This window comes from Perissodus microlepis, chromosome 7 (genome assembly GCF_051167445.1).
Source record: "Perissodus microlepis isolate ML-2025 ecotype Zambia chromosome 7, ASM5116744v1, whole genome shotgun sequence".
NCBI classification, from domain to species: domain Eukaryota; kingdom Metazoa; phylum Chordata; class Actinopteri; order Cichliformes; family Cichlidae; genus Perissodus; species Perissodus microlepis.
Window position 1 is genome coordinate 21,294,438 of NC_140467.1, and position 23,897 is coordinate 21,318,334.

Below are 23,897 nucleotides of genomic sequence, written 5' to 3' on the forward strand. Positions count from 1 at the left end.
TGATCCTGAGACTAAAAATATAAAGCTAAAAATGCACAAGTTGCCCCTTCTTATTATTACAATGCCTGTGTGCATGTCTCAATGTGCCTAAAAGAAGCACATCCTCCACCACCTGGGTGTTTAAATAAAGTCCGTTTAAACAAGGCAGCAACTATTTATATTCCTTTCTATTACTGAGAGCCAAATTCTACCCTTTTCTTCTTCAAAGCTCTGAGACACACACACTCACACTTACCAGATTGGGGAGGGGAAGACTGATGCAGTCATATAGACAGGGGAGAAGGCACTCATGTGTATTCTATTTGTAGATGCCAGAAATCGTGGGCTAAATTTATCCCGTCTTCACTCTGGTTTGGTATAGATTTACGTGAGAGCAAACAGAAAAAGGGAAAAGGAAAGACAGGAGGGTAGAAATGCCAAATGGGATGAACAGGTTTGTGAGTGAAAAGGTGGTGGGGCAGAAAGAATGGAAGGAGGAGAATTCAATAAGCTTGGAAAAGGTTTCAAACTGTGATTCAAGTTGTGCTCTGATAAAAATCTGAAGATTTAGGGTGGAGGTGTTTTGTGTTATCCTGATGCGATACCAAATTTGCAGTCTGACAACAAATACAACAAAACCTTATAGTTCATACTTCCATACAAGTTTATCATAAAAATCCAATGAAACTACTTCATTGATTCATACAAAGTAGCACAATCAGCCAATTGAAATTAAACTCAAATAAAAAAAAAAAGAAAACCAAGATTAAATAAAACAGTAGAAACAAAAAGCATTCATTAACATGTTGCAAAACAAGAGGATCATCATCATCATCTTTTTCTACTACAATCTGACAAAAATATTTATCGGTTACAACTTGGCAGTCTTTTGTTCCACAAAAATACACAGAATAATGTTTAAAACTCGAGGGGCAAAAACACATTTACTTTTTTTTTTATGACCACACATGAGAAGAATACAGGAAGTAAATGCTGAAGTGGCAAGTAGAAAAGTCTGTTTTCTGATGTTCTGAAGGCAGAATTCCCCTCCCCTCCCAAAACAAAGCAAATAAAAATCCTCCGTACAAGTGAAAGTTAAAAAAAAAAAAAAAAAAAAGTTAAGTAGATGAAAAATAGTCCGTGGTGGTGTGGGAAAAAAATCCTGATGTGATGCAGTTCTATGAGCAATATGTACTCTGCGTTTGTGTGTCCGCCTCAGTAGATCCGGCCTCGGCTCCTGTTGCCTCTGCCTCCGAAACCTCTTCCTCGGCCTCCTCTGAAGCCACCACGCTGCTCTAGAGTGAAAAATGTCGAAAACAAGCAGGTTAGTGTCATATTGGACTTCAATCACGTTGTAAAAATGTCTTAACATGAGTGTGGCAATGATCTGATGGGGAGTTGTGTGTCACAAACACATTTAAAATGTGCAGTTTTTCTCCAGTAACCCATCCTTTTACCTAAATGAGATCCTGTTGCCCAACATTGATACGTAAACTGATATTTATTGTCAATGTACTATGAACTTATTTGTACAGTAGTGTAGGTATCTGTAGACAAAGGGCAGGATATTTGGTGGTGGAAATGTTCTGGCTTACATTAGACTGTAGTCAGAGCAGTACTAAGCACTGTCATTGAGCAGTCTTTGGCTACATGAACTTCAGATGCAGTATATCTTTTAACTGTATACTTTCTCCGAGTGGTAGTGTACAATCAATATCATGGGGCTACACAGTTTTGTTTTGGAGGAGTGTCTGGGTAAGTTGCATACTAGTAATTCTTCACTAGCCAAAGATGTCCACAAAATGACCCACATGTGAATTCCACTCAAGTTAAGGGTTCCAAGATTAACCCAGTCTGGGCAGTTATCCAAAGTTATACTGCAGATTCCAGATACAGAAAGGAAATTCTATTTGTTTCCTCTACTATAGCTGTCTGACATAAAATAAATAATGTCAACATGTGACACAACAGTGTAAAAACCCCAAAGTGCCACCAAACACTCACCATAGTTAAAGTTTCCAATGGAGGCGCTGTACTTGCCACTGGGAGGATTGTAGATCTGTCGTGCGTCCCTCCGGGACTGAGGAGAAATCTGTTTTTTTGTGCTGCCTCCTGATCCCATCTCCTCAGTTGATGGACGCTTAGGCCTAAAAACAAGAAGAAAGGTATATGAAGCTCCAATTCAGATTCCACACATCAAGCCTCACTGCTACATTACAAGTATTTCTAACATCTCTGACTAGAAGTAACATTAACAAGAAGGAGGAGCTGACTTACGCTACAGCCTCTGCCTTCTGTACAGGTTTCCAGGACAGAGTGACTGTGCTCTTGTATGATGGAGGGTTGTGGAAGAGATCCTGCAATGGAGAAAAAAAAAGAAAACAAACCCAACCAATTAGAAGACAGAACACAGCAATCAGCAAATTACATTTTATTCATTTGGTTTATTAACTGACCACAAAATATAAGCAACCTAGTGTGGTTTATTAAATTAGACAGGCTCACGCCTTACCTTGATGAGGACGTTGATGTTGTTTGTGATCTTGAGGGCCACCACTTTGATCTTGTTCTGATTACATAAACACAACTTAGTCAATGATACTTTACAGCAGGGCTGTTGAAAGAACAAAATTACCCTTTTCTGATCTGTCATTGATTGCTTAGTTAACTAGCTCCTAGTATATTAAACAATTACATGTCAGCTGACAGATGTTACCTCTTCAGTCTTTAGAGCATCTCCCGTCTTTCCTTGCAGTGCTACTCGCAGCTGTCTGATGTAAACTTGCAGGCCTCTGGCAAAATACTGTAACCTGTTGAACAGAAAGTACATTTAAATTAATAGTGACTCTATTAATTTAGTCAAAAGTGTGCTGATGATCTACGTCAAACACAACAGACTTGCTAAAATTCACACTTTGTGTAAACCATTTGATTTTATCAACAAACTGAGTTGATTCCTCACCTGATCTTGAAGTCTTTAAGGCGCTCAGCGTCCACTTTGTCAAGAAGGAAGTCTGGCAGCTTCTTGCCCAGCTGGTGGAAGCTGTACAGGAGACACTCTACATAGCTGAACTGTAGTTTGGGTTCCTCGCTTGCCGAATTTTCACCATTCTCCACTTCTTCTGGAGGCAGCGGCATGAACTCCTAAATAAACAAAAAGTATGAAAAATAATGAAAATATTATTTGGATTAGCGCAGCATTTGTCTGAGAAAGTTCAAACTTTCATGGTGACTTGAAATAAATGAATACAATATTAGACTGTTCCCCATTCAGACACTGGAAACATCTGTTAAAACAACAACTAATGATGCGTATGTATGTATCCATTGTTGCAGCTGAGATTTATACAGTGGTGAAATTCAGAAATGTTACTCAGTCTAAGAGAAGTGAGAATTTTAGGAAAAAAGCAAACACGGTATTGATTCAGACATGAAGCAGTGGTGGAAATTATGACACATGCGAACATAATGTGAACGCAACATTAGTGGGGCAAACATCCAAACATTTCAGTGAACAAAATCTAACACTAACATTTCAAACAAATGATGTGCCAGCATGTCAGTGTTTTCAGACAACTTTTTAATAAAAGGAGTTTATTTTTTATTGTTATTTAAGTACGTGGGAAGATCATTCCTTTTTTTATATTAAACTGGGTATTGAGAATGGTTTAATTCTATTGATATTGGTACTGACGACTACATTTTGGGGATCGTGTCGTCACTAAAACAGACCATATCCTTCTGAGAACCAAGGAGAAAAAAAAAAGAATTTTCCCACTTTTTTGTGATTTCCTTCCTCTTTGGAGCTTAAAGAGGCCACCCAAACACATGCGATATCAATGGAAAGCCCAGGATGTCCTCTATTTAGTACATCAGGACTAAGCAGGGTAGCTCAAATGAGTCAAAAGATACAGACCAAAAGCAAATGTCCAGAGGACATAACTGAATAGGCTGATTATCAGGAGGATATGGAACAATGTAATCATGGAAAAGGAAAGAGCAAAAACTGACTGACCAGCCTGCATAAATGTTAACATAAAACAAAAATTAAAAATAAATAAATAAATAAATAAATAAATAAATAAGAACAACGTTTCAGAATCTGAGCGATACTGGTGGACTTGGATGAATCTGGTGCATTTCCACGTATTCCTTATTCAGTCCAAGTAAAACAGGACAAGTCTTTCTTACCAGCAGCTTGGTAAACAGCATGTTGAGGTTGGCCTCCAGCTTTTCCATATCTCCACAGAACGGACTCATCTCAGCCAACAGCTTTAGCACCTACACAGAGACAGAGAGAGCTTAGCAGATCTCAGTGTAATATGCATCGCTAATGAGAAGCATTGTTACACGGTGCAGACTAATGACCCATTAGCAACATGCATTTGGCTAACACCCCTAACAGGTGGCTGTCATGCTGCCTTTGTTTACTACTACAACCACTCACCAAATGTCAAAAGTTATGAATCTTGACCTCACACCAGTCACCATATTTGTCATGCCAGTCATTGCTGGGCTGAGCTGAATAAATACAACCTAGAAAACTATACTTTGTGTGCACCGCTACTGACCAGCAGAATTTTGGGGGTAGAATTACAGGTTTTCCACCAGAAAAGTCTGAGAGGGTGTGATCTGAATGTGGTTGAGGAAGTTTGTTGTACTCAACATAGTGATATCAATTTGCGCTTGATAGGTGCTCTGTCATCTTTAGAGATCACTGAGAGAGGGACACCCAGCAGGTTGATTTCCTCTTACAAGATATAAATACTGACAATAAACAACTTTATCAATATTAAACTAATTTCACAACATCCACATACAACTACATAAGAGTGAGCGTGATACACTAACCAGTATTACACAACTCACTTCAGGATCACTCATTTACAGTTAAAGGTACTCACTTCCAACTGAATGTCCAACTCAGCCACAGGACTTGTCAGGGCGCTGAGGTTTGGCAGGACGTGTTCACAGAAGTAGGTTACAAAACGTGTGGAATGGACATTTTTCTACAAGAGACAAAAAAAAGAAAAACATGACTAATTATATAAAGTAACATAACTCAAAGTAAAAGTACATTTTAACTGAATAGACCAGTAAAACAAAAGCTTCTTATACGAGATGATTTGATTTTAACACCTGTGCTTTAAAGTGCATAAGTTGTACTTACAGAGAACAGTGGTAGGGCCTGGCGTGTGCACTGCAGCAGGCGGTCCACAGTGTCAGGGTCAGCTGGGTTGAGGGCCTGCTCCAGGAAAGCTTGCTCCACCACCAGCTCCACCAGCTGCTGCCTCCCATTTACAGTCTGCAGTACCCGTAGACCCGACACTACACGCATCAACAGCACAAACTCCTCTCCTGTCACATCCTCCATCACCTGCAGAGAAGAGAAACAACTGCTCAAAATGTTCATTTGTGACTTGTTGCAACAATTTTTTTCCCTACAGCCAACCAAAATTTGGTCAACAAAGATTTTTTTTGCAATGCTAAATGTATGGTCCAATACCTACTGGACAGCTATACATGCCAACGAAGGACTAGGGCTGGGCCATATCATACCGTTCACGGTAATACCGGTATAATGTTGGGCAACGATAAGAAAATGAAATATTGCGATAGAATATGGATAAAACGCGCATGAGCAGTGCCTTTGTTTTCATACGCACATGGCGGAAAAAGCATGGCGGCGATGGAGAATGAGAAGGGCGAAAGCGGATTGTTGAATGAAACTGATGAACCAGAATTGGTTTGTAAAAATGCTGCAACTTCAGTGGTGTGGAACTGGTTTAGCTTTCGTCCATCAGATACACGACAAAGCACTATTTTTGGTAGAGCATGTTAGCGGGCCGTCGTTATTACCGTGTTTTTTGGAAAATACGGCGCACTCAAAATCGGTCCTTTGATTTACATAAAAAACAGCTGCTTGTTTACGTGTTTACTCGCCCTTCTCTACGAAGGACCACTAAGGGTAGCTCAGTTTCGATGAAAGTAGCCAATAGGCAAGTGAGAGAGACTCACCTCTGCTTTTTAAGGTCATACCCAAAACAACTGCACTTAAATAGATTAAACAAGGGTTGAGGGATTCACATCGTCACAGGTTAGTCGATGTCAGTAATTAACAAAACAAAGACAAGATCATCAGGCACACCCAAAACAATCAGCACTCTATACACACCCCTAGTCTGGACAGCCATGTGTCTTCTCATGTAAATTACCCTTGTTACATTTAGGCACAGAGCAACTCACACCTAAACGATCACTCGTTAATCAGTTCTACACTATCTACAAACCTTCTTTGTTTCTGCAAAGACGTACTCCTCCACCTCCTTTGTCATGACATCCTCTGGCAGGGTCTTCAGTTTAGTTGACAGAAACTTGATGGCCCTTTCTCGCACTATATCCTCTCCCTGCAGGATCTGAGAGAAGAGTCCCCCAAGGGTTCCTGAATGACAAAAAAGAAAAATTAAAAAAATGTTGTGATATATATGGAGTGTCCTTTCTGAATAAACATTTAATACATGTGTTACAACATGATATTACGCACAAGTAAATAAGTAAATATATTCTCAGGTAAATGTTTGCACTCCAATATCCCAGGGTTATAAGCAGAAAAAAAGCTGGCAGGGTGAACAACGTCCATTTTAATAATTAAAACAGGCCTAGCTGCATTTCAGTTTTCCCCCAGGGGAAAGAGAAACTCACCCCTGGCATCCATTTTGAAGATAGAAATAAGTGCTGCATTCACTTGGTTAAACTCAGCCGTATCATCTGAAAGCATAAAAACGTCAATAAACATTAGCAGAGATAAACAATACTGGTGGGGTCTGAGTAGCTTTGTGAAATCTGAAAAATTGTTACCCGTCTGAAGAAGCTGAGTGAGAATATCTGCAACTCTGGGGATGTTGTCACCAGTTGCAAAGCGCGGGAGCTCTTTGATGGCCTGACGTCGGATCTGGTCAATGAAAAGTACACAGAAAAATAAATGAATAAAATAAAAATGAATATTGGGAACACATTCAGTCCCTGAAAGATCCCCAATATCAATCTGGAAACAGACAAATCAAAATTTGTAGCTACTGTTGGAGGTATTTAGATTCATGGCTACATATGTTAGTTAATACTCACCGAAACATCCTCATCTTCACAGAGATCTAGTTGGGCATTAATAGCTGCATCTGCAAGTTCAGGAAAGCTGCTGAAGAACTTGGGAATAAACTGTGCTGCCAGACGCTTCTCCTTGGGGCCACCCTTCACACCATCCACTATTACCTGGTAGGCATCTTTGTGCTGCAGAATGATGGCACATCACAGTCGTTACTTGGGACAATAAATATACCCCAAGGTTAAGTATAGATCGAGTTAAACTCTGGGGACATGGGGATTCGAGAAAAACTAAAGGTAAGAAATAAAGAAATAAAAATGGCATACATGTAGAAGGAGCACAGAATACTAGTTTTATGTCACTTTCTTTGTTGTTCTACCAACAAAAATCGGTTAACTAATTTTCAAAAGTCAATCTAATGATGGGCCTGGAAGAAAGAAAAAAAAAAAAAAAAAAAAAAAAAAAAAAATCACAAAAAGTGATTACAGTTCTGTAGTTTTCAGTTTATTTGCAAAATGGGTTTGCTTATTTTTTAAGTTTACCTCACTTTAGGAAATCTTTTCAGCTTATTATATGAATAGTTATTACAATGAAATCACTTTGTAAATAAATCTAGCTCACAGTCACAATAAACATATGCACCCCAGAAATATCCAACGTATTTTTTTAAGATGTCAAAATGTTTAATAACGCTTTTATTTAGCTTTTGTTAATTTCTAAAACCTGAGCTTTATCATGGTTTCTGTATATGACCAAAATGTCCACGTATAGGATAACATCCTAAATGAGATAGATCGCGGTGAAATTTGAATAAAACTATCGCCGCTTCCTATGTGTGGCCTAAGTGAAAAAAGTGTTTTGCGAGTGGACAAGTTTAAAACTTCATCTTGAAAATAATGAATGTAGTAGTAAACTTGGTTTGGCTTATGGAGCGCCACGGCGAAGCTATTAACATTAGCCCGGTCATTACTATAACTAGCTACAGTTAGCTTAGCACACACAAACAAATGTTATGTAAACCAGAAAAGTTATCAACGTTGAAAGTAAAAGAATACACTGCTGCAAGGCAACATGAATATGTTCAGTTTAAAACGTACAAGGTGATGTTTATTTACCTGACTGAGGTTGTCCTTGGCATCAGCAAGGATCCCGTAGCTACGATAGAGATCCTCAATTGTGACCGCCATCAGCGTGATTTCAAGTGACTGCTACTCACAGATAAGACCTCTGAAAAATCCACAAAGTAAAACCCGTCGCAGGTTGCTTTTGCTCCGCGCCGGACGACTGCGAAACAAACAACGCCGTAATGTGGAGAGCTACCTTGTCAGGAAACGGGACGGAAAGATGAAATTTCGAGAAGCCCGTGAATGAATACCCCCTACTGCCTGTCTTCTTCGCGCTACTCTCTGGCGTGCTGGCTAAAAAAGCTACGGAATACCGAGTGCAGCGCATGCGCGGGTTTGGCCAATCGCATAGCGTCAGCAGGCACGTGACACGAGTGTGCGCTAAATCGATGCGCAGTTAAACTACTCATGTCAATAAGTTGTGTGGTCTGTGGCCCTAAACTAAGCGTAAACAGATAATACATTAACTAATAAGTACGGGTAAAGTAATGCTATTTTTATTGGTATAATGCCCCTTATATATACATATTTTTTTGTTTTACACTGCTTGTATAGGCAGTGTAAACACGTTTATGTTTCTTTTAAAAAATATATTTCTAATCAGCCACACAAAAGTTCTAGTTGCACAAAAGGAAGGAGACATTGGTTTAAGGCTGAATGCCCATCGGTTTGTAGCATGTATTTGTATATGCCCACATGGCAAAGTTACAGGTCTTAATTTAGTCTTTGGAAATAAAGACCTAGATTCATAGAGCTTTCTTTGTCCATCCGTAGCTAGTTTTGTGGCATACTCAAGGTCAGGTCTGTTGACCAGTTGTTTCATTTCTCACTAATGTAATGATAAGAAAACACAGATCACAACAGAAAGTCAGTGCAAATAGTTTTATTGAACTAAACTGGTTGCAACAATTATGTACAAGCAATTATCCGGCAGGAAAGAAATGCAGTTTTATAAGAATCTGATTCCCGCTCCAAACTGGACCCCGTCACATATCCTGCAAAGACAATAAAGAATCATTGAAATGTAATTGAAAGACAATTATTAGCTTATTTCTGTTGCACATCATTACAACTGCAATGTAATACAGATTTTTTTTAAGTAATCCATTTCTTAATTTTCCCATAGCAATGTTCTGACACTGTTTCATACTTGCCAAACTTAGAGTAATAAGTTCTTTAGTGTCACATTTAAACAGATCTGTAATGTACAGTAAATTAATTAGTGACGTTAAAGAAACCACCACTATACTTAATTTGATTGCGGTCAGTTAGAATGTGTTGTTCTTTTCAGACTAAAATTCATCATTCATCATCTATTTACAGTGATTCTATTGGCCTAATATTTCTTTAAAGAAACCGTAAATAAGTCCCAATCAGCTTAGCTTAGACTAGCTGATAAAATTAGCATTACCTGTCTCCACTTTGGACTCCCATGGGAATGCAGTAATTCAGCTCAAGCCTGGCAATGTTCCCCAAGCGCAGCACAATGCCCAGTCCATATGACCAACGTATACATTCAGCCAGTTTCTTCAAATGTGCTTGTGGCCCCTCACCTGAACAAAAATGTACATATGAACCCAACCATATAGGCAAATGCATGTATTCATAATCTGAGCAATACTTGTCCTAACAACATAAAATCCTAATCCGTTCTTGGTAAAAATAAGCATAAGAGAGAGATAAGATAAGATAAACCTTTATTAGTCCCACACGTGGGGAAATTTGTTGCAGAAAGTGGACAGTGCAAAGTTACAGTAGCAAAAATTAAGAAAAACAATGGAATAGGATAGGATAATAAGAATAAGATACTATATACAATAGAATAAAACACTACGTTGTAAGAAGAACTACACATAGTGTTATTGCACATTAACCAAGTTCAAAGTGAGTTAAACTGAATTCACAAGTTCAGTCACAAATCTCAAGGTCTGACCAAGCCCTAGCATGATTAAGTAACAGGTGCTCATCTGTTTTAAAAGCTCACCATAGTTGAGGTTACAAAGGTTCCCGGCATTGAGGAAGAAGTGGGTTCGGAAGAGGTCACCAAAGCCTCCCATGCCTGGTCTGAAGGGTAGAGGGGTGTAGAGGTGGAGGCCTCCAGCCCAGTAGACTTCTCCCCCCAGGTAGTCACCTGCCATACCAGTAAAGCCAGCACATAACCTTTCAATTAATCATCAAACTTCATTCTGGTTACCAAGCAGCTTATCTGAGGTAATGCCTCACCTTCACTCTGTGGGCCCATACTGTACATACTGAAACCCCTGATACTGGTGGGGCCGCCAAGATAGAACCTAGAATATCAACAAAGTACAAAACACACAACAAATTTAAATTAAACTGAACTTTATATGTCTTTCGCTACAGCAATTGGAACAGGCTCCAGCCCACCCGCAACCCTGAACTGGATAAGTGGAAGAAAACGATTGATAGATGGTTTTAGGGATAAGACTAGACAGTTTAAATTTTTGAGCCACACCAGAGTCAGACAGTCATTAAGGGAGGCAGATAAATCTGCTTTGAATTAGTAGAAAAAGATCCTATTTGTAACTACAGACACCGCCCAAGTTTCCCATTATAAAAAGTGGTCTTTTAAAGATTTAAATGCTAACCATTATAGATGTTGGACAGCAACATCACTTTCAACAGCCTAATTTACAAAGCTCTAGGACCATCAAACCTCTGGTTAGTAATGCCAGTGTGCTGTGAGTTTTTACCTGTCTGCTATACTTGTCAGCTTATCACCAATGGGTAGAAGCAAACCACCCCACAATGAGGCAGAAAGGACCTGAGGGAAAATTCAGTGTTTAGTCAAGCTGAATCAGCAAAAAGAGGCCAGCTGTTAACAGGCCATTTTTTCATTACTTTATTATTGCACATCAATAATCATTAATCATATATAGTCAATGAATTGGCTAGTAAAGCTATCTAATCAGCATAACAGCCTTTTTAACAGGCTAATTTTAGGGAAGATTTTGTGGCAACTGACTGAAATGTAAAATGAAAAATCTCACTGAGTCCCAGAAGAGTGTTTTGTTGAGCTGGATCTCAAAGTCTTCCTTTAAGAAACTGGCATCTCCCCCAGTGTAACCAGCAAGTTCCTACACAACCACCAAACAAAATGTCAAACTTGTGTATGATAATAGTCACTAACTTTCTACATAGCATTTAAAATAGATCTAATTTAGTGGTGAACAACAAACCTGATGGATCTTCAACAGACCACCCTTCCTGGGAAGGATGGAGGAGTTTCTGGTGTCAATCACCATAGCATGCTGCAATTCAAAACATCATATTTGCAGGTTTATTTCCATGGAGCCTTTGAGAAAATTCAGGCTTTTTCCACTTTTCAAAATAAGCATTTAACTTCACTGTAACCTCACTGTAAAACAAATAAATTTTAATTTAAAAACAAAAAACAAACAGACAAATACCGAGAGTGAGGACTTCAGAGAATGGCCGCTCTCCTCCCGTATAGGAAAAGAGGCAGTGCGGGCCAGACAGCCAAGCTCTCTCCATACTCCTTCCCACTTCAGAGTTTGGCTGGTCTTCCACACAGGAAACTATGGGTATTGATAATCAGATGTCATTTAATAACTGTTGTTTGTATAGAATTCAATTCTGTATAACCACAGTCTATACATAAAAGATGGCCAATTTGATATCAGCGATTGATTAATGAAAACCCATTGTGAAAGCATTTTTAGTGTTGATTCCTGATTGTTTAGGAACTGGATGAAATGAACGATGGGTGGATCTGATTGAGAAACAAAAGAACAATGACGTCTGAAACGGTAACGACTGTCAATCACGCGATGACTGAGACACACCCTAAAGCAGTTAATAGGGGCTGTAATTTACAAAATGAAAGTCTTGTTGTTTAAAATAAAGACTTCAACCATGTGACTGAGCCTTTGAATTTATCAGGAAATTGTTTACCGAGTGAGCTAAATGGCCCTTTTTCCACTTCTACACAATCTAATCAAACTTCTTTTGGCAAGCAGAGGAGGCGCCTGCTGCTGGTGATCAGGTTTATGGCTCTTCAGAATTAGCTTGACTTTCCAGAGTTTCCAGAAGCTACATTCATTTTTTTATTAGTGCTGTCAATAGATTAAAAAAATTATCTAATTAATCTCACAATTTTCTGTAATTAATCGTGATTAATCGCAATTACTTGATTGATAGCTGTAATTACACTTTTTCAACTTTATATTTAAGCTTGTAACAGACATTTATGCAATATAATGAAGTCAATGGAGAATAAACACAAAGAATGTATGCTTACACTCAAAGAGAATTTTAATAGTTTTCTTTTAGCACAGGTTCTCTCCTGTGAAATACAACTTTTTAAAAAACCTACATACTAATAGGTAAGTATACACTAATATATATATATATATATATATATATATATATATATATTAGTGCTCTCAAACAATTAAAATTTTTAAGCGGATTCATCACAGGGTTACTGTGGATTAATTTTGATTAATGACAATTAAATATCATTCATTTCTAATCTATATTAATTGCAATTCATTTTGCATGAGCAAACAGACTCGGAAAAAAAGGTAAAATATATGCACTTAACATGTTTACTGAACATCTTGAACTTTCATGTTAAAAAAAACATTTATCCACTCTCTGTCTGTGTAACACTTGGGGAGGCACTTCAAGTCCTTGAAATGAGGAACCAAAGTGCGTGTTCTCAACGACATTAACAGGTCTGCAGTTTGTTGTAATTCACTTGGCAATTGTTTTAGTCAATATGTCCGAGGTAGACTTACTGAGCCCCCGATGCTCCGTGAGTTGTTTGTCGCAAGCTGGATGACGTGTTAGCCAAAGTCCTAGCAGCATCCCTGACTAGCGTATGCTTCGCGTCAATGTGATATTTTAAGCTGCAAGTGCTTCGGTGAAAAGAAAATTCCTTCTTGCACAATGTGATTGGTTCAGCTGCCCGTCACTACCAGATCTACTGCCCATTTGCGCGTGTGCGAACGTAACTACTTGGACAAACTGCTAGAAATGTGTGGACAGAAACATTTCAGGGATTTTGAGTCATTCTGCACTCCATACTCCAGATGCGTTAATAGCGTTAAAATTTTTTTATCGTGTTAATCGTGACGGCGGCTTAATCTACGTTAACACGTTAATTTTGACAGCACTATTTTTTATATATGTCTACATTTATAATATAGCAGTTTCCTTACAAGTAATAAAGAATAATGATTAAATAAAGGCCTATGAAATGCTAGGGACAACATATTATCCAAGATATATATACATTTATTTTAGATTATGCAAGAAAAGTCCAAACTATGTCTTTGGAGCAATATTGCAACTCAGAAATGAACTTTATGGCTCTTAAAACATTCTTATACTTTCTGGTATTTTTCTTAAACTCATCTAACTTAAAATATTACTCAAATGTGTTAATTCATCAAAACCATGTTCAAGAATGTTCCAGTTTAAATAGGTTTAGTTGTACAAAACAGAAATAGGCAGGTATTTACGCTCAGTTCTGCAGATATGCCTCGATCCGTCTCCCGCAGTGAACTCCATGGGAACTGACCTGTGACTTTGTAGACATTCAAAGTGATACTGAAAATGATATGAAAAGTGGAAAACATCAGTACAATAATGCTTTGCAATTACAAAATACACCCACTGAAAGTTACGGCAAAGAGTGCTCAAACATTTACCTACTTAATCCTCAATGCCAACAACAGCATAGTGAGGGTACTTACAGCAAGTAGAGAAACACGTATAACATTATGATTTAATACATTTTAAAATATTTCATTTTCTAGACTGAAAAAATGTAAATTCTACTGTTTAACTTGTTTCTACATTGATATTGGGTGACTCAATACAGGTAATGCCTATGTGCACATCATTTTCATGTCTTACTTGCGTTCAAAGTTTCCTGGTTGGGGTTTGAAGAAAGACAGACCGTATGATGTCTCTTTGGTACCATAGGAGAACTGGAATGTCAGTTTTTCTGCCCGACCCAATACATTGGGTAATTTTAGGCCTAGTACCTGAAATGAAGGAGAATCAACAAACTGATCAGCATTTCCCTAATATTTATAATATTCAAAATACACTGAACTAAACAGCTGCATTAACACACACAGAGAAAAATGTACAACACTGCATTACTTTCAGAGAGTGGAAGATGACATAAGCTCTTTTTGGCACTAACCATACTGCCTTCATTGTTTCCAACCATTGTGTTGTAGCTGCCTGTCATACGTCTCAGCTCTGTGACCTCGAAGGTCACATCAAGGCCATTAGGAAGAGCATCCTCCCCTGAAGAGAAAACAAATCAAAATATCTAACTGCTATACATTTACTCAGAAGCAATTACATCAATGCAGTACCAGTAAGGAAGTAGTAGAGTTCTTTCCAGTTACCCGGGTTTGTTTATAAACTTGTATAAACTGATGTGGAGTGTGTGTGAGCAAACTGCAGAAGTGCAACAATTTTTTTAAACAGCTTTTTCTGTTGTGTGTCAACATGGTAACCTGCATATTGTAGAGACATGCATTAGCACATTAACCAGCTCCTATAACTCATTTAAACCTTTAGCTGAATCTAGAGACCTGAACCTGAGATCAATGTTGTTTCACTTCATGGACTAAAGGTTTGCTAACTCTAGTTTCCACTTTAAATGTCAGTAGTCTTGGTATTCATATTCTGAATCCAGACAAGCGACAAGGTCAACTTTGGGCCACTGGATGTAAACTGTGAACGTTGCAGGGTGGTAAAACACTGTTTTCATGTTTGTTACTACACAAACATGAAAATGTATGTAGAATTAAAAGTATTTCTAGTTCTATACAAGTTAGTTGTGCCTTTTCCAATATGATCTGTAAATTTGTGTGTATATCTAGTAACAGCAGAAAATGAACATACAAAAACAGAGCTCTATTGCACAGATTTTGGGGACTAAGCTGTCTTTAACTTTGCTTTAAATATGATGAGATTATCTGTCCTAAGAATAAACTTATTTTGCATTTACAGAAAGGTGAAAACTGAAGGAAAAACATTGTAATTATGTAGTTATTATGCATTGGTTTTATTTCTCCAGCCCACTTGAGAGCAAATTGGCATGTATATGGCCCATGACCTAAAAGTGAGTTTGAATAATGTATTCAGCATGAACAATAAGATCAATTGTCTGCTATTAGTCAAAACTAACTTGTGTTTATACATTACTGTGACTCAGAAAATTGGCTGGCCATATTTTAAGACAACTGTATTCATAAATACAACATTTCAAAAAGGTTCAGTTACTTTTTCTTGCCACTATATCTCACATGAATAAGCCTGCAATTGGACAGTCATAACTTTTAGATTTATGTGTGGACAACAAGGAAGAGCATGTGAATAGCTGTCTATGGAGTAAATCTGTGGAATAGTATGGAGAAGAATTTGAACAGATGCACAAAATCTGTGTGTTAATCAGTTAAAAGAATATATTAAAAACACTTACAAAGAAGTATTTAGATGAGACAGGGTGTTAAATACTTAAACTCTACATTTTGATTGCAATGGTCAAAGTTTAGTGTCATAACTATTAACATTTAAAGCTTGTGTGCATGTATATATTACACTCTATAACAAAAAGAAATATGATGAGTTAAATAGAGATATGAATGAACAAGCATTTGCTTCCTCCTATGTCTTTTTGAGCAGGACATGGTCAACATTTTTCATCACATGAATAGGTTGGCTTTCTTCCATTTCTTCTTATACGTTTGAGATAAAGACTTCATTGTAATATGTCTGATATGTAATCATAACAAAGTCATTTTTGAAGACCACACAGTGACTGCCCGTACCTCGTGAGGTGTCGATAACAACTTCAACTTTTCTGAAGATCCCGAGACGCAGAAGCTTCTGTCGCGCTTCATGGGACTTTCGCATAACCTGCACAACAGTTTGAACCATGTGTTACAACTACTCACAACCATAAGCTGAACAGGAAACAATCATTTCACACATATTAATATGTACCTACATCAATCAAGTTCTTTGCCTGGAAAACATCTGAGATTTCATAAGTCAGCAGGTCCTCTTTGGTTCTTCCAAGCCCGTCTATATGCACTTGTTGAACCACAACCTGAAAAACAGAGAAGACAGACGCACAAAAAAATGGTAAAGATCCCAAAGAGAAAAAAATATACATTTATTTATATATTTGTATTTACATAAATGTTATTATTTAGATAAATTGGCTAATTGTAAAATATATATAAATAATACTAAATAATATTAAAACAATGATATTGTCAAGAAAACACCTTTTTTAAGAGTTATCAAGCAGAGTGTAATTATAGTGTAAAGATAGGTATTGCAATGTGACAGTGGTAATCAGAGTACGTCCCATTTACGATCTGGCACAGAATAAATCTTACATCTTTATTTTCAAGAACTTCTTGTTTCGGCTCTTGGTCCATCTCCGGAGCATCAATGTCGTCAGCTTGAACTCCTAACTCTGGCCCATGCATGGGCAGAGGGTCTAGGCTCTGCAGGACATAGTAAAATGGATATATTGGATAATTGGATATATAATCACTTCACAGAGTGTTTTACTGAACAAACAAAAATGACTGTGAATATGTGCATAGAATCTATTTTATTTTTACAGGGTGATTCAGGCTTGGGGCTCTATATACTGTTGGGGACATTGAGGTCAGGTCTGTGGAAATACTTCTAAAAGGTTAAGGTTTCATAACGGGAGTTACAATAATTTACTTCTTTTTTTTTTAAATTTTTGAAATTAAAAAACGTTCTCCATCATTTCCAAAATTCAGATGAAAAAAATCAAAACAACTATTTAAACTACTTACAACCAAAACTGTAAAAATTTTTTTTACAGTTTTGTTGTTGTTATTACTTATTAGAGCAAGTCAGTAAACTGCATCTATCTGGCCCTGGATGTGATCCCAACTTCCCAGTTCTGTCATTAGTAAAACTAAGTTTGATTTAGGGCTATACTTCATTTTCACAATACATTTCAACAAAAAATAACATTAAAAATAACATTAATGTAAGTATGTAGTTATATTTTTAACTACACAGTTCACATCTCAATAAACTGAGTATTGGGTAAACAGCATGTTTGTGTGGGGCACATTACCAATGCTTACAAGAAGTCTCAGTTTTAAAGATATGGTATCATCGATAAAACATGTGAGACACTGCCTGAATATGCGGGGGACAAGGGATAAAATTTTGTTGTGCAGTCCCACACAAACTGGGACACTTCGTTATCCTATTCACATATGACCCATTTATTAATAAACCCATACCCACAGCCCTGTACTAGATAAATACATAAACATAATAAGTACAGCAGTGGGGGAAAAAAACAACCCTCACTTAAGTTCATTAAGCACACCAAAGCCTTTCAAACTGCAGCAAAAGGAAAGACACCACTAGCATGCTATGAGTCTAAAACACACAGTTGGAATAGCTTCTTAGCATTTTACCGTGGTTAATAAAAAAATACAACTTGTGGCCTGAATGAATCCAGTCTCTGTACAGTGAGCTGAATGCCTGAGCCTTGTTTGTATCTTGTTGAATTACAGTGCAGAGGGCCTCTCACTCCAGCAGCCGCTCTGTCAGATAACTCACTTAAACACAGACACGGAGGTCAAAGTCCCAGCTCGCGCGTTTAGCGGAGTTTTGCTTACCCTGGCATGGACGGTACCCATGCTGAGCTCCGCAGGGCGCTGTCCCAGCAAAAACTGACGAAACTTTGAGACGAAAAAGATAAACTAATTTAACCTACAAGTCACCGGAGAAAGGCGAGGGTCCTCCGTATAAGGACGCGGACATGTCACTTCCTGACCACGCCTTCTACCAGTGCGCGTTCAAGACAACCACGATGGATAAAGGGAAAGCAGTCAAACTGCAATAAATACAGTCGTTATTCCACAAATACTGTTTTACTGCGGTTCTAGTGCTAGCAGAAGTACTAACAATCGTGAATATAATGTTAAACATGAACGTAGATGTGGATAATGACAGACAGAGGTCATTTCAACAGGCTGTATTGACTACAAACAAAGGCAAAAACAAACCATTAATGCTGTGCCTTTTTTGGTTTGAATTTATTGGTAGATAAAGATACACATTTTAACATTTCAAACTAAACAGTTCAAGGCTGGGCTGGGCAGTAGCTTCAACACTTCACAGCTGTACATAAGTTGCTGAGCACCTCTCCAGACCTTGTGTCCTGTAACAGAAAAATAAGTTAACAATCGCCCTCGCAAAACGCTGAGTATTAAAATTCTGGTAAACACTGTGTTTGTACCACTGCTAAGCTCTACTTACGCTTCTGTTTTGAACGTCTCATGGGATATCCGATCTTCATTTACACCATCGGGACATTCATTGATGTATTTTATGCCCATCATTGTCAAAGCTGTGGGGATGAATGGTTATTATTATTACAATAACATTTTGCTATATAAAGAATGAATACATTTGCTACATAATTTTGAGGTCTGTGAAGAGAAACAATAAGGGGAGGACGTTCAAACTCGTCACAGAAAGGCCCCAGACTAGATTTGAACCCAGTATCTTTAGGTTGTAAAGCAACAGTGCTTCATTGTTGATTCCTTCATTTTACGTCTCATTCAGCTCCATCCCAAGTATTTAAGGTGTCTCTTCCTGTCCCTGTAGTTCAGCACTCACCTTGTTTGTACTGGACAAAAGTGATGTATTGTTTATTATCAGGGTCCATAATCCTAAAGACTACATCCAGGTTAGAGTCATTGAACAGATTTGGCCCAATCACACCACTCTGTTGAGACAGCTTTAGCTGCTCCAGTTTTTCAATAAGAAACTCTCTGGGTTTCTCTGAAAAAATACACAAGAAACAATGTAAAACAAAACAATCATGGTGGACATATGGTGATGAAAATTAAAAGCAAAATGTTAGTAACATGTTAGAGTAACACAAAACAGATATTTCTCTCAAGAGAAAGAGCAGTTAACCAATGAATATTTTATCTAGCACAAAATAAGTCTGTAGTGCAACAAAGGCTATGTCTGCAATATTTTACAGCTGGATTTCAGTTCATTATAATCCCCTGCTCAAAAACTGTTCTGGGTAAACAAAAAGGTGTTTTAGTCCTTTAGTTTCCCAGTAAGTACATATGAGCTAACTTTCCAGCTTTTGCAGTAGCTTTTTGTTTTTAGCACAACCGGATGCAGTGTCTGTATAAGAAAAGACCAAATAAGCTCTAACCGGGTCTGTAAAAGAAGAGCATGCTAGTCAGGTTGTCCATAAGCTCGATGAGTTTGTGTTTCTCCAGATAAACAGCTGCGTCTTCCTCCCTCCGCGCCGCCATCTTTTCCCCTTTTGTTTGAACCTGTTGCTATGATACGCAGGTCGGGGTCAGGGCTGTGTCCAGGATGTTTTCACTGGGTTGGCACACCGAAACCATGAACAGGGAAGAAATGATCTGTCTATAAACTATCGAACCTACAGTTTAAAAATGTACGGCATGGAGTACAAAGCACGACATCTGCATCCATATAGCGGAGCAGAAGCAGAACGTAGCACAACACAGAAATACGTAAATAAAGTATGAAGTACTGTTTTTCAGTAAAGTACTTGAGTAAACGTACTAAGTTACATTCCTTCTGTCTTAGCCATATTCTTATCCAACAGTGCTGAGCAATGCAAGTACTGGTGACTGTGCTTTTGTTGTGACCACCAGGTTTTTACCACTTTGTAAAGTACTTTATTGTGAAGTTTGTTCTTGGAAAGTGCTACATAAATAAACCTTACTTGCTTATTAACAGGTCAGAAGAGAAGCAGGGCAATAATATTTGATGGGAAGCCATTTAAACAGCATTTATATAACTATCAACTGAACACGATTAATAAATGTGTAAAAGCTAGGCCCAAATTTCTCCTCTGGAAATTATAACACCATCTTGGCTTATGTGTAACCCTCTCAGTTATAATGTCAGTTTGTATTGATAGACAGGAGCTCCCTCAAACAATCAGTGTTGGGGTCTTATTACTTTACTCATGTACTCTTCGTAAAAAATAATTTGACACTCTACTTCTCTGTAGCACTTATCACTTGAAAGGCACTATTTCCATTGTTATTTAACCTTAACTTAAACCTTACGCCTGCCAACATGTAGGAGTTTAGACTTGTGATCTTAAAAAAAAGGACTGTCAAAAGCTATTTTGATGAAAAGCACTTCAAGCTTGAATACAACAAAAAATGTGATCAAATTAATGCATTGCATGCCACACTATACTAAGAACACTTCATATCCCCCTCCCTAGCCAATTACAGTCAACATTAAAAATCATAAGTCTCATGTTGTCATCCAATGAGTGGAACAACTCCCCCGCCCAAAAAAATATCTATTAAATTTTTTTGTTCCAAAAAAGGAAATTGTATGCATTTCAGTTTAAATCACTGTCATGTACCACAAAGTGCTGCCAAAATTCTTGTTTGATGTCTTTTTTTAATTTAAAACATTTTTATCTCCATGGTGGAGGCCATAAACTCTTTCATGACTCCAACTCCCGTTATATGTTTTCATGATTAAAACCTCAGAGTATTTTGCACTTCAACAATGCAAACACATTCAAGAAGGAAGAAGAAATGCAATAACAGCGGGGGGGGGAATAATCCGGATAAGATCCTTAAGATCCCTGATAGCCAATGGTATGGTACTTTATTCTTCTCCTGTTTGTCCCATTAGAAGAAAACACAGAAAATATTTATGTGCAGACATCCCACACATGACATAGTGGGGCTAGTGCTATCTGCTTCTTTCAGTGTCTGTCACACAGAGGATGTAGATCCACATCAGCCGGTATCTTGTTCAGATTTAACCTTCTTTAAGGCTTCTTCTCTGACTTTGTAGCCCTGCAGCTCCGTTCGAAGCTCACCAGGCTTTGGTGGGACATCTGGTATACTCTGAAAGAGAACAGCAAGCACGTTTAACTCAGCCTGACAGGTGAAAGCTCATTGGTTGGATGCATCTGTGAATAAACTGCTCACAAATTCCAACCACAATTTCCCTGCATAATATGTCAACTCTAACCAAAGAATCGGACATCAACATACTTCCAGCTGAAAAACAGTGACAGCAGCTTGAGGTGTCTGGGTTGGCAGTGATGCCATTTTTGATGTGATGCTCAGCAGAATGGCTGAGTTAATGGATTTTGAGTGACCACCACAACAGGTAGTAAACACAAACTTCTCTCACCCCAACCGGTCACAGCAGATGGCCGCCCCTCCCTGAGCCTGGTTCTGCCGGAGGTTTCTTCCTGTTAAAAGGGAGTTTTTCCTTCCCACTGTCGCCAAAGTGCTTGCTCATAGGGGGTCATATGATTGTTGGGTTTTTCTCTGTATCTATTATTGTACGATCTACTGTACAATATAAAGCGCCTTGAGGCGACTGTTGTTGTGATTTGGCGCTGTATAAATAAAATTGAATTGAATTGGAAATACGACCACAGTGCAGCATCACTATAGCGCATGTAAACGTCAGCTACACAAAAACATATTCGACTGTACACAGCAACACTACATCACTGGTGCCAAACTCATTTTGGTTTGTGGACCGCATAAAAGACAAATATGATCTTATGTGGGCTGGACCACTAAAACTAGATTACTGCCAAATTGTTCCACTTCATTTTGAACATGTAAATACATTTTAAAAATATTCACATTTAATAAACCACTGTAGATGAGTATACTGAGATGAATTTAAAAATAAGTGCTATTTCAACATTATCTTTTTTTCCCACGTTAAGGCAACATCAATACAATGAAAGGCTGCAGTCTGAAATCAAAGGAAACAATAAAGATGTACTTTCATATAGTATGGTGGGCCAATGGTAATGTCTTTGTCAGTAAGGAGGCTGTAAAACTGGTCATAACACTGCTCTACAAAAAATATTTTTTGTTTGCTACTTTAACTTCACAACGTCAGCCCTTTATCAATCCGATATAAGCTTACTGATCAGATTTCTGAGATACACGTCACTGACATTCTGAAACTTTTCAATATCAGTGTAATATAATAATAAAACATCTGGAATTTAAAGAACGTCCCACCAAAATTGTTTTAAAGATTATTTCTGTTAATTTCTTTTAATTAAATTCCAAATAAAAAGAAGTCGGTGTGCTCCAAAAAGGTTTAAGGCACTTGCTTATACGCTTGGACCGCACACCCGTCTCTCTCTGCAAGAACAAGCAGTTTATGCTCAGATTAAATTTTCACTGCTATTGGTTTTCTTTTACTTTGATATTTCTACAAAATCATTTCCCGTGTTCATTGCTGACATCATCAAGATTTCCAGATAAAAAGGAGAGATGAGAATGTAAAAAACTCTGTTAGCCTGCACAAATGCTTCCCATGCTGCTTACTCACTTTCTTTTTGAACTCATCGTCATGCACCAGTTCAGGGACTTCAGGACCAAAGAAAACAACTCCCTGAATTTTGGCTTCACTTTTCTGGTGACCAGAAAACCTAAATCTTGGCATCCTTGATGAAGGTCTCTGCATAGGATAGACTGAAGTCTTTGTTCGACCAGGCCAATGTTTGACAATGTTTTCCCATACTAGACAGTATAGTACAATCCTGGGTCGATTTGGCAAATAGAAGCTTCCAGTTTTGGCCTTTGTTTACTTTTGTTGATACCTAAGGCTTAATTTTGTCCCTCACCAGATCAGGCAGGTAGTATTGATGGACAGCCTGTGCTCCTGCAAACATGGCCAAAACACTGGCTCCTAACATCCGGATGTACCGAGCCCAAGACACCCCAGCTGGCATCTTCACAGACTGATCTGACTCAACCTGGAGGAAAAGATAAGTGACCAGGTTCAAAACACTGGTCAAAAACAGCACACAATATATGAAAAGATAGAAATTAGTATAGATAAACAATACATTTTCAGCTCTCCTTTTCAATCTGGTGCTAAAAATATAAGCATCCCCTTTTCTTCTTAAATAAAACTATAGCTGTCTACTAAAATTAGCACCACTGCCATTTAGTTGAACATGTTTAAAAACTCAATACAACACCGGGACGCTGTGCATGCAGCACTTTCAAAGTACTACCATGTAGCTAAAGTATCCCTTTTCATATTACAAATGTATGGCAGACTGCACATATTGTACAGATGCACTGTATATGAATAATTCACACATCCACAGCCGCTATCCATTCACAGGATGCTACTGATTAGCCATAAAACACGCTGTTTAAAAACATCCAAACACGGAGACTGTTAACACAGAACTACACTTTAAAACCTTACCTTAATTGTTCCCGTCACAAATAAGTAAATGTCCACAGTCTAAAGCTCATTCTTACTAGCTTAAAGTCAAGTGTCTGTCATTGAGGACCAGAAGCAGATCGTGACGTTTAGCTAACTACTGGAAATTCTTTGATAGAGAGTCCTCACTCTGTCTTTTTTTCCATGGACTCTTATTTCCTCTCAATTGTACGATAAATCCGCCTCTGATTTTATGGAGAAGTAATGAACTATCCGGAAATAAACCATCTTCGGTTGCAGTACTCTTCTACAGCATAAACTCGTATTGACACACGGCGATAAGTGCCGTCTGTCGCCGCTTAGCGGTAGCTTGCGTTATCTCGCAAAGTTTTAGTACAAGGCTCTATAATAAG

At 38.0% G+C, this 23,897-nt stretch overlaps 4 protein-coding genes across 6 annotated transcripts; all 4 read right to left on the reverse strand.

The window, feature by feature from the left end:
- Positions 1 to 625: 625 nt before the first annotated feature.
- api5 (apoptosis inhibitor 5) lies at positions 626 to 8,526 on the reverse strand. The gene is made up of 14 exons (XM_084934108.1): positions 8,197 to 8,526; positions 7,105 to 7,266; positions 6,838 to 6,931; positions 6,682 to 6,747; positions 6,270 to 6,421; positions 5,150 to 5,356; positions 4,884 to 4,988; positions 4,171 to 4,260; positions 2,942 to 3,123; positions 2,696 to 2,789; positions 2,492 to 2,548; positions 2,257 to 2,336; positions 1,984 to 2,126; positions 626 to 1,274 (listed from the first exon to the last, which is right to left on the reverse strand). The coding sequence occupies exons 1-14, from the start codon at positions 8,266 to 8,268 to the stop codon at positions 1,195 to 1,197; spliced, it is 1,584 nt and encodes a 527-aa protein (XP_084790234.1). The 5' UTR covers positions 8,269 to 8,526; the 3' UTR covers positions 626 to 1,194.
- A 545-nt stretch (positions 8,527 to 9,071) lies between these two features.
- Positions 9,072 to 18,049, reverse strand: samm50 (SAMM50 sorting and assembly machinery component). 2 transcript variants are annotated; one of them, XM_084934110.1, is made up of 15 exons: positions 17,907 to 18,049; positions 16,626 to 16,736; positions 16,229 to 16,330; positions 16,050 to 16,137; positions 14,408 to 14,514; positions 14,113 to 14,243; positions 13,716 to 13,803; positions 11,637 to 11,765; positions 11,406 to 11,477; positions 11,217 to 11,303; positions 10,920 to 10,990; positions 10,427 to 10,496; positions 10,190 to 10,343; positions 9,617 to 9,758; positions 9,072 to 9,200 (listed from the first exon to the last, which is right to left on the reverse strand). In XM_084934110.1, the coding sequence occupies exons 1-15, from the start codon at positions 17,925 to 17,927 to the stop codon at positions 9,155 to 9,157; spliced, it is 1,419 nt and encodes a 472-aa protein (XP_084790236.1). In that variant the 5' UTR covers positions 17,928 to 18,049; the 3' UTR covers positions 9,072 to 9,154. The 2 variants fall into 2 exon arrangements, with proteins under 2 accessions (XP_084790236.1, XP_084790237.1); XM_084934111.1 differs by having other exon boundaries at positions 10,190 to 10,336; positions 10,429 to 10,496; positions 17,907 to 18,047.
- A 251-nt stretch (positions 18,050 to 18,300) lies between these two features.
- On the reverse strand, positions 18,301 to 20,596 carry efcab10 (EF-hand calcium binding domain 10). The gene is made up of 4 exons (XM_084934112.1): positions 19,469 to 20,596; positions 18,913 to 19,077; positions 18,550 to 18,640; positions 18,301 to 18,451 (listed from the first exon to the last, which is right to left on the reverse strand). Exons 1-4 carry the CDS (start codon positions 19,569 to 19,571, stop codon positions 18,406 to 18,408), a joined length of 405 nt encoding a protein of 134 aa, XP_084790238.1. The 5' UTR covers positions 19,572 to 20,596; the 3' UTR covers positions 18,301 to 18,405.
- Positions 20,597 to 20,692: 96 nt separating this feature from the next.
- On the reverse strand, positions 20,693 to 23,671 carry uqcc6 (ubiquinol-cytochrome c reductase complex assembly factor 6). Of its 2 annotated transcripts, none has more exons than XM_084934114.1 (3): positions 23,527 to 23,671; positions 22,931 to 23,096; positions 20,693 to 21,170 (listed from the first exon to the last, which is right to left on the reverse strand). In XM_084934114.1, exons 2-3 carry the CDS (start codon positions 23,036 to 23,038, stop codon positions 21,060 to 21,062), a joined length of 219 nt encoding a protein of 72 aa, XP_084790240.1. In that variant the 5' UTR covers positions 23,039 to 23,096; positions 23,527 to 23,671; the 3' UTR covers positions 20,693 to 21,059. The 2 variants fall into 2 exon arrangements, with proteins under 2 accessions (XP_084790240.1, XP_084790239.1); XM_084934113.1 differs by having other exon boundaries at positions 22,931 to 23,062; positions 23,527 to 23,664.
- Positions 23,672 to 23,897: the final 226 nt, after the last annotated feature.

What these genes read in the sequence shown, in the direction of transcription:
- efcab10 (XM_084934112.1), bottom strand. Translation starts at nt 19,571, where the DNA reads ATGGCGGCGCGGAGGGAGGAAGACGCAGCTGTTTATCTGGAGAAACAC. An exon ending in GCTCTTCTTTTACAGACCCG is followed by an intron (nt 19,078 to 19,468) that starts GTTAGAGCTTAT and finishes GTATTTTTTCAG; the next exon opens with AGAAACCCAGAGAGTTTCTT. An exon ending in GAGACGTTCAAAACAGAAGC is followed by an intron (nt 18,452 to 18,549) that starts GTAAGTAGAGCT and finishes TTTCTGTTACAG; the next exon opens with GACACAAGGTCTGGAGAGGT.
- samm50 (XM_084934110.1), bottom strand. Translation starts at nt 17,927, where the DNA reads ATGGGTACCGTCCATGCCAGG. An exon ending in TGGGTACCGTCCATGCCAGG is followed by an intron (nt 16,737 to 17,906) that starts GTAAGCAAAACT and finishes TATGTCCTGCAG; the next exon opens with AGCCTAGACCCTCTGCCCAT. An exon ending in AAGTTCTTGAAAATAAAGAT is followed by an intron (nt 16,331 to 16,625) that starts GTAAGATTTATT and finishes TCTGTTTTTCAG; the next exon opens with GTTGTGGTTCAACAAGTGCA.
- uqcc6 (XM_084934114.1), bottom strand. Translation starts at nt 23,038, where the DNA reads ATGCCAGCTGGGGTGTCTTGGGCTCGGTACATCCGGATGTTAGGAGCC. An exon ending in AATACTACCTGCCTGATCTG is followed by an intron (nt 21,171 to 22,930) that starts GTGAGGGACAAA and finishes GTTCTCTTTCAG; the next exon opens with AGTATACCAGATGTCCCACC.
- api5 (XM_084934108.1), bottom strand. Translation starts at nt 8,268, where the DNA reads ATGGCGGTCACAATTGAGGATCTCTATCGTAGCTACGGGATCCTTGCT. An exon ending in CCAAGGACAACCTCAGTCAG is followed by an intron (nt 7,267 to 8,196) that starts GTAAATAAACAT and finishes ATCATTCTGCAG; the next exon opens with CACAAAGATGCCTACCAGGT. An exon ending in CATTGGAAACTTTAACTATG is followed by an intron (nt 1,275 to 1,983) that starts GTGAGTGTTTGG and finishes TTTTCACTCTAG; the next exon opens with AGCAGCGTGGTGGCTTCAGA.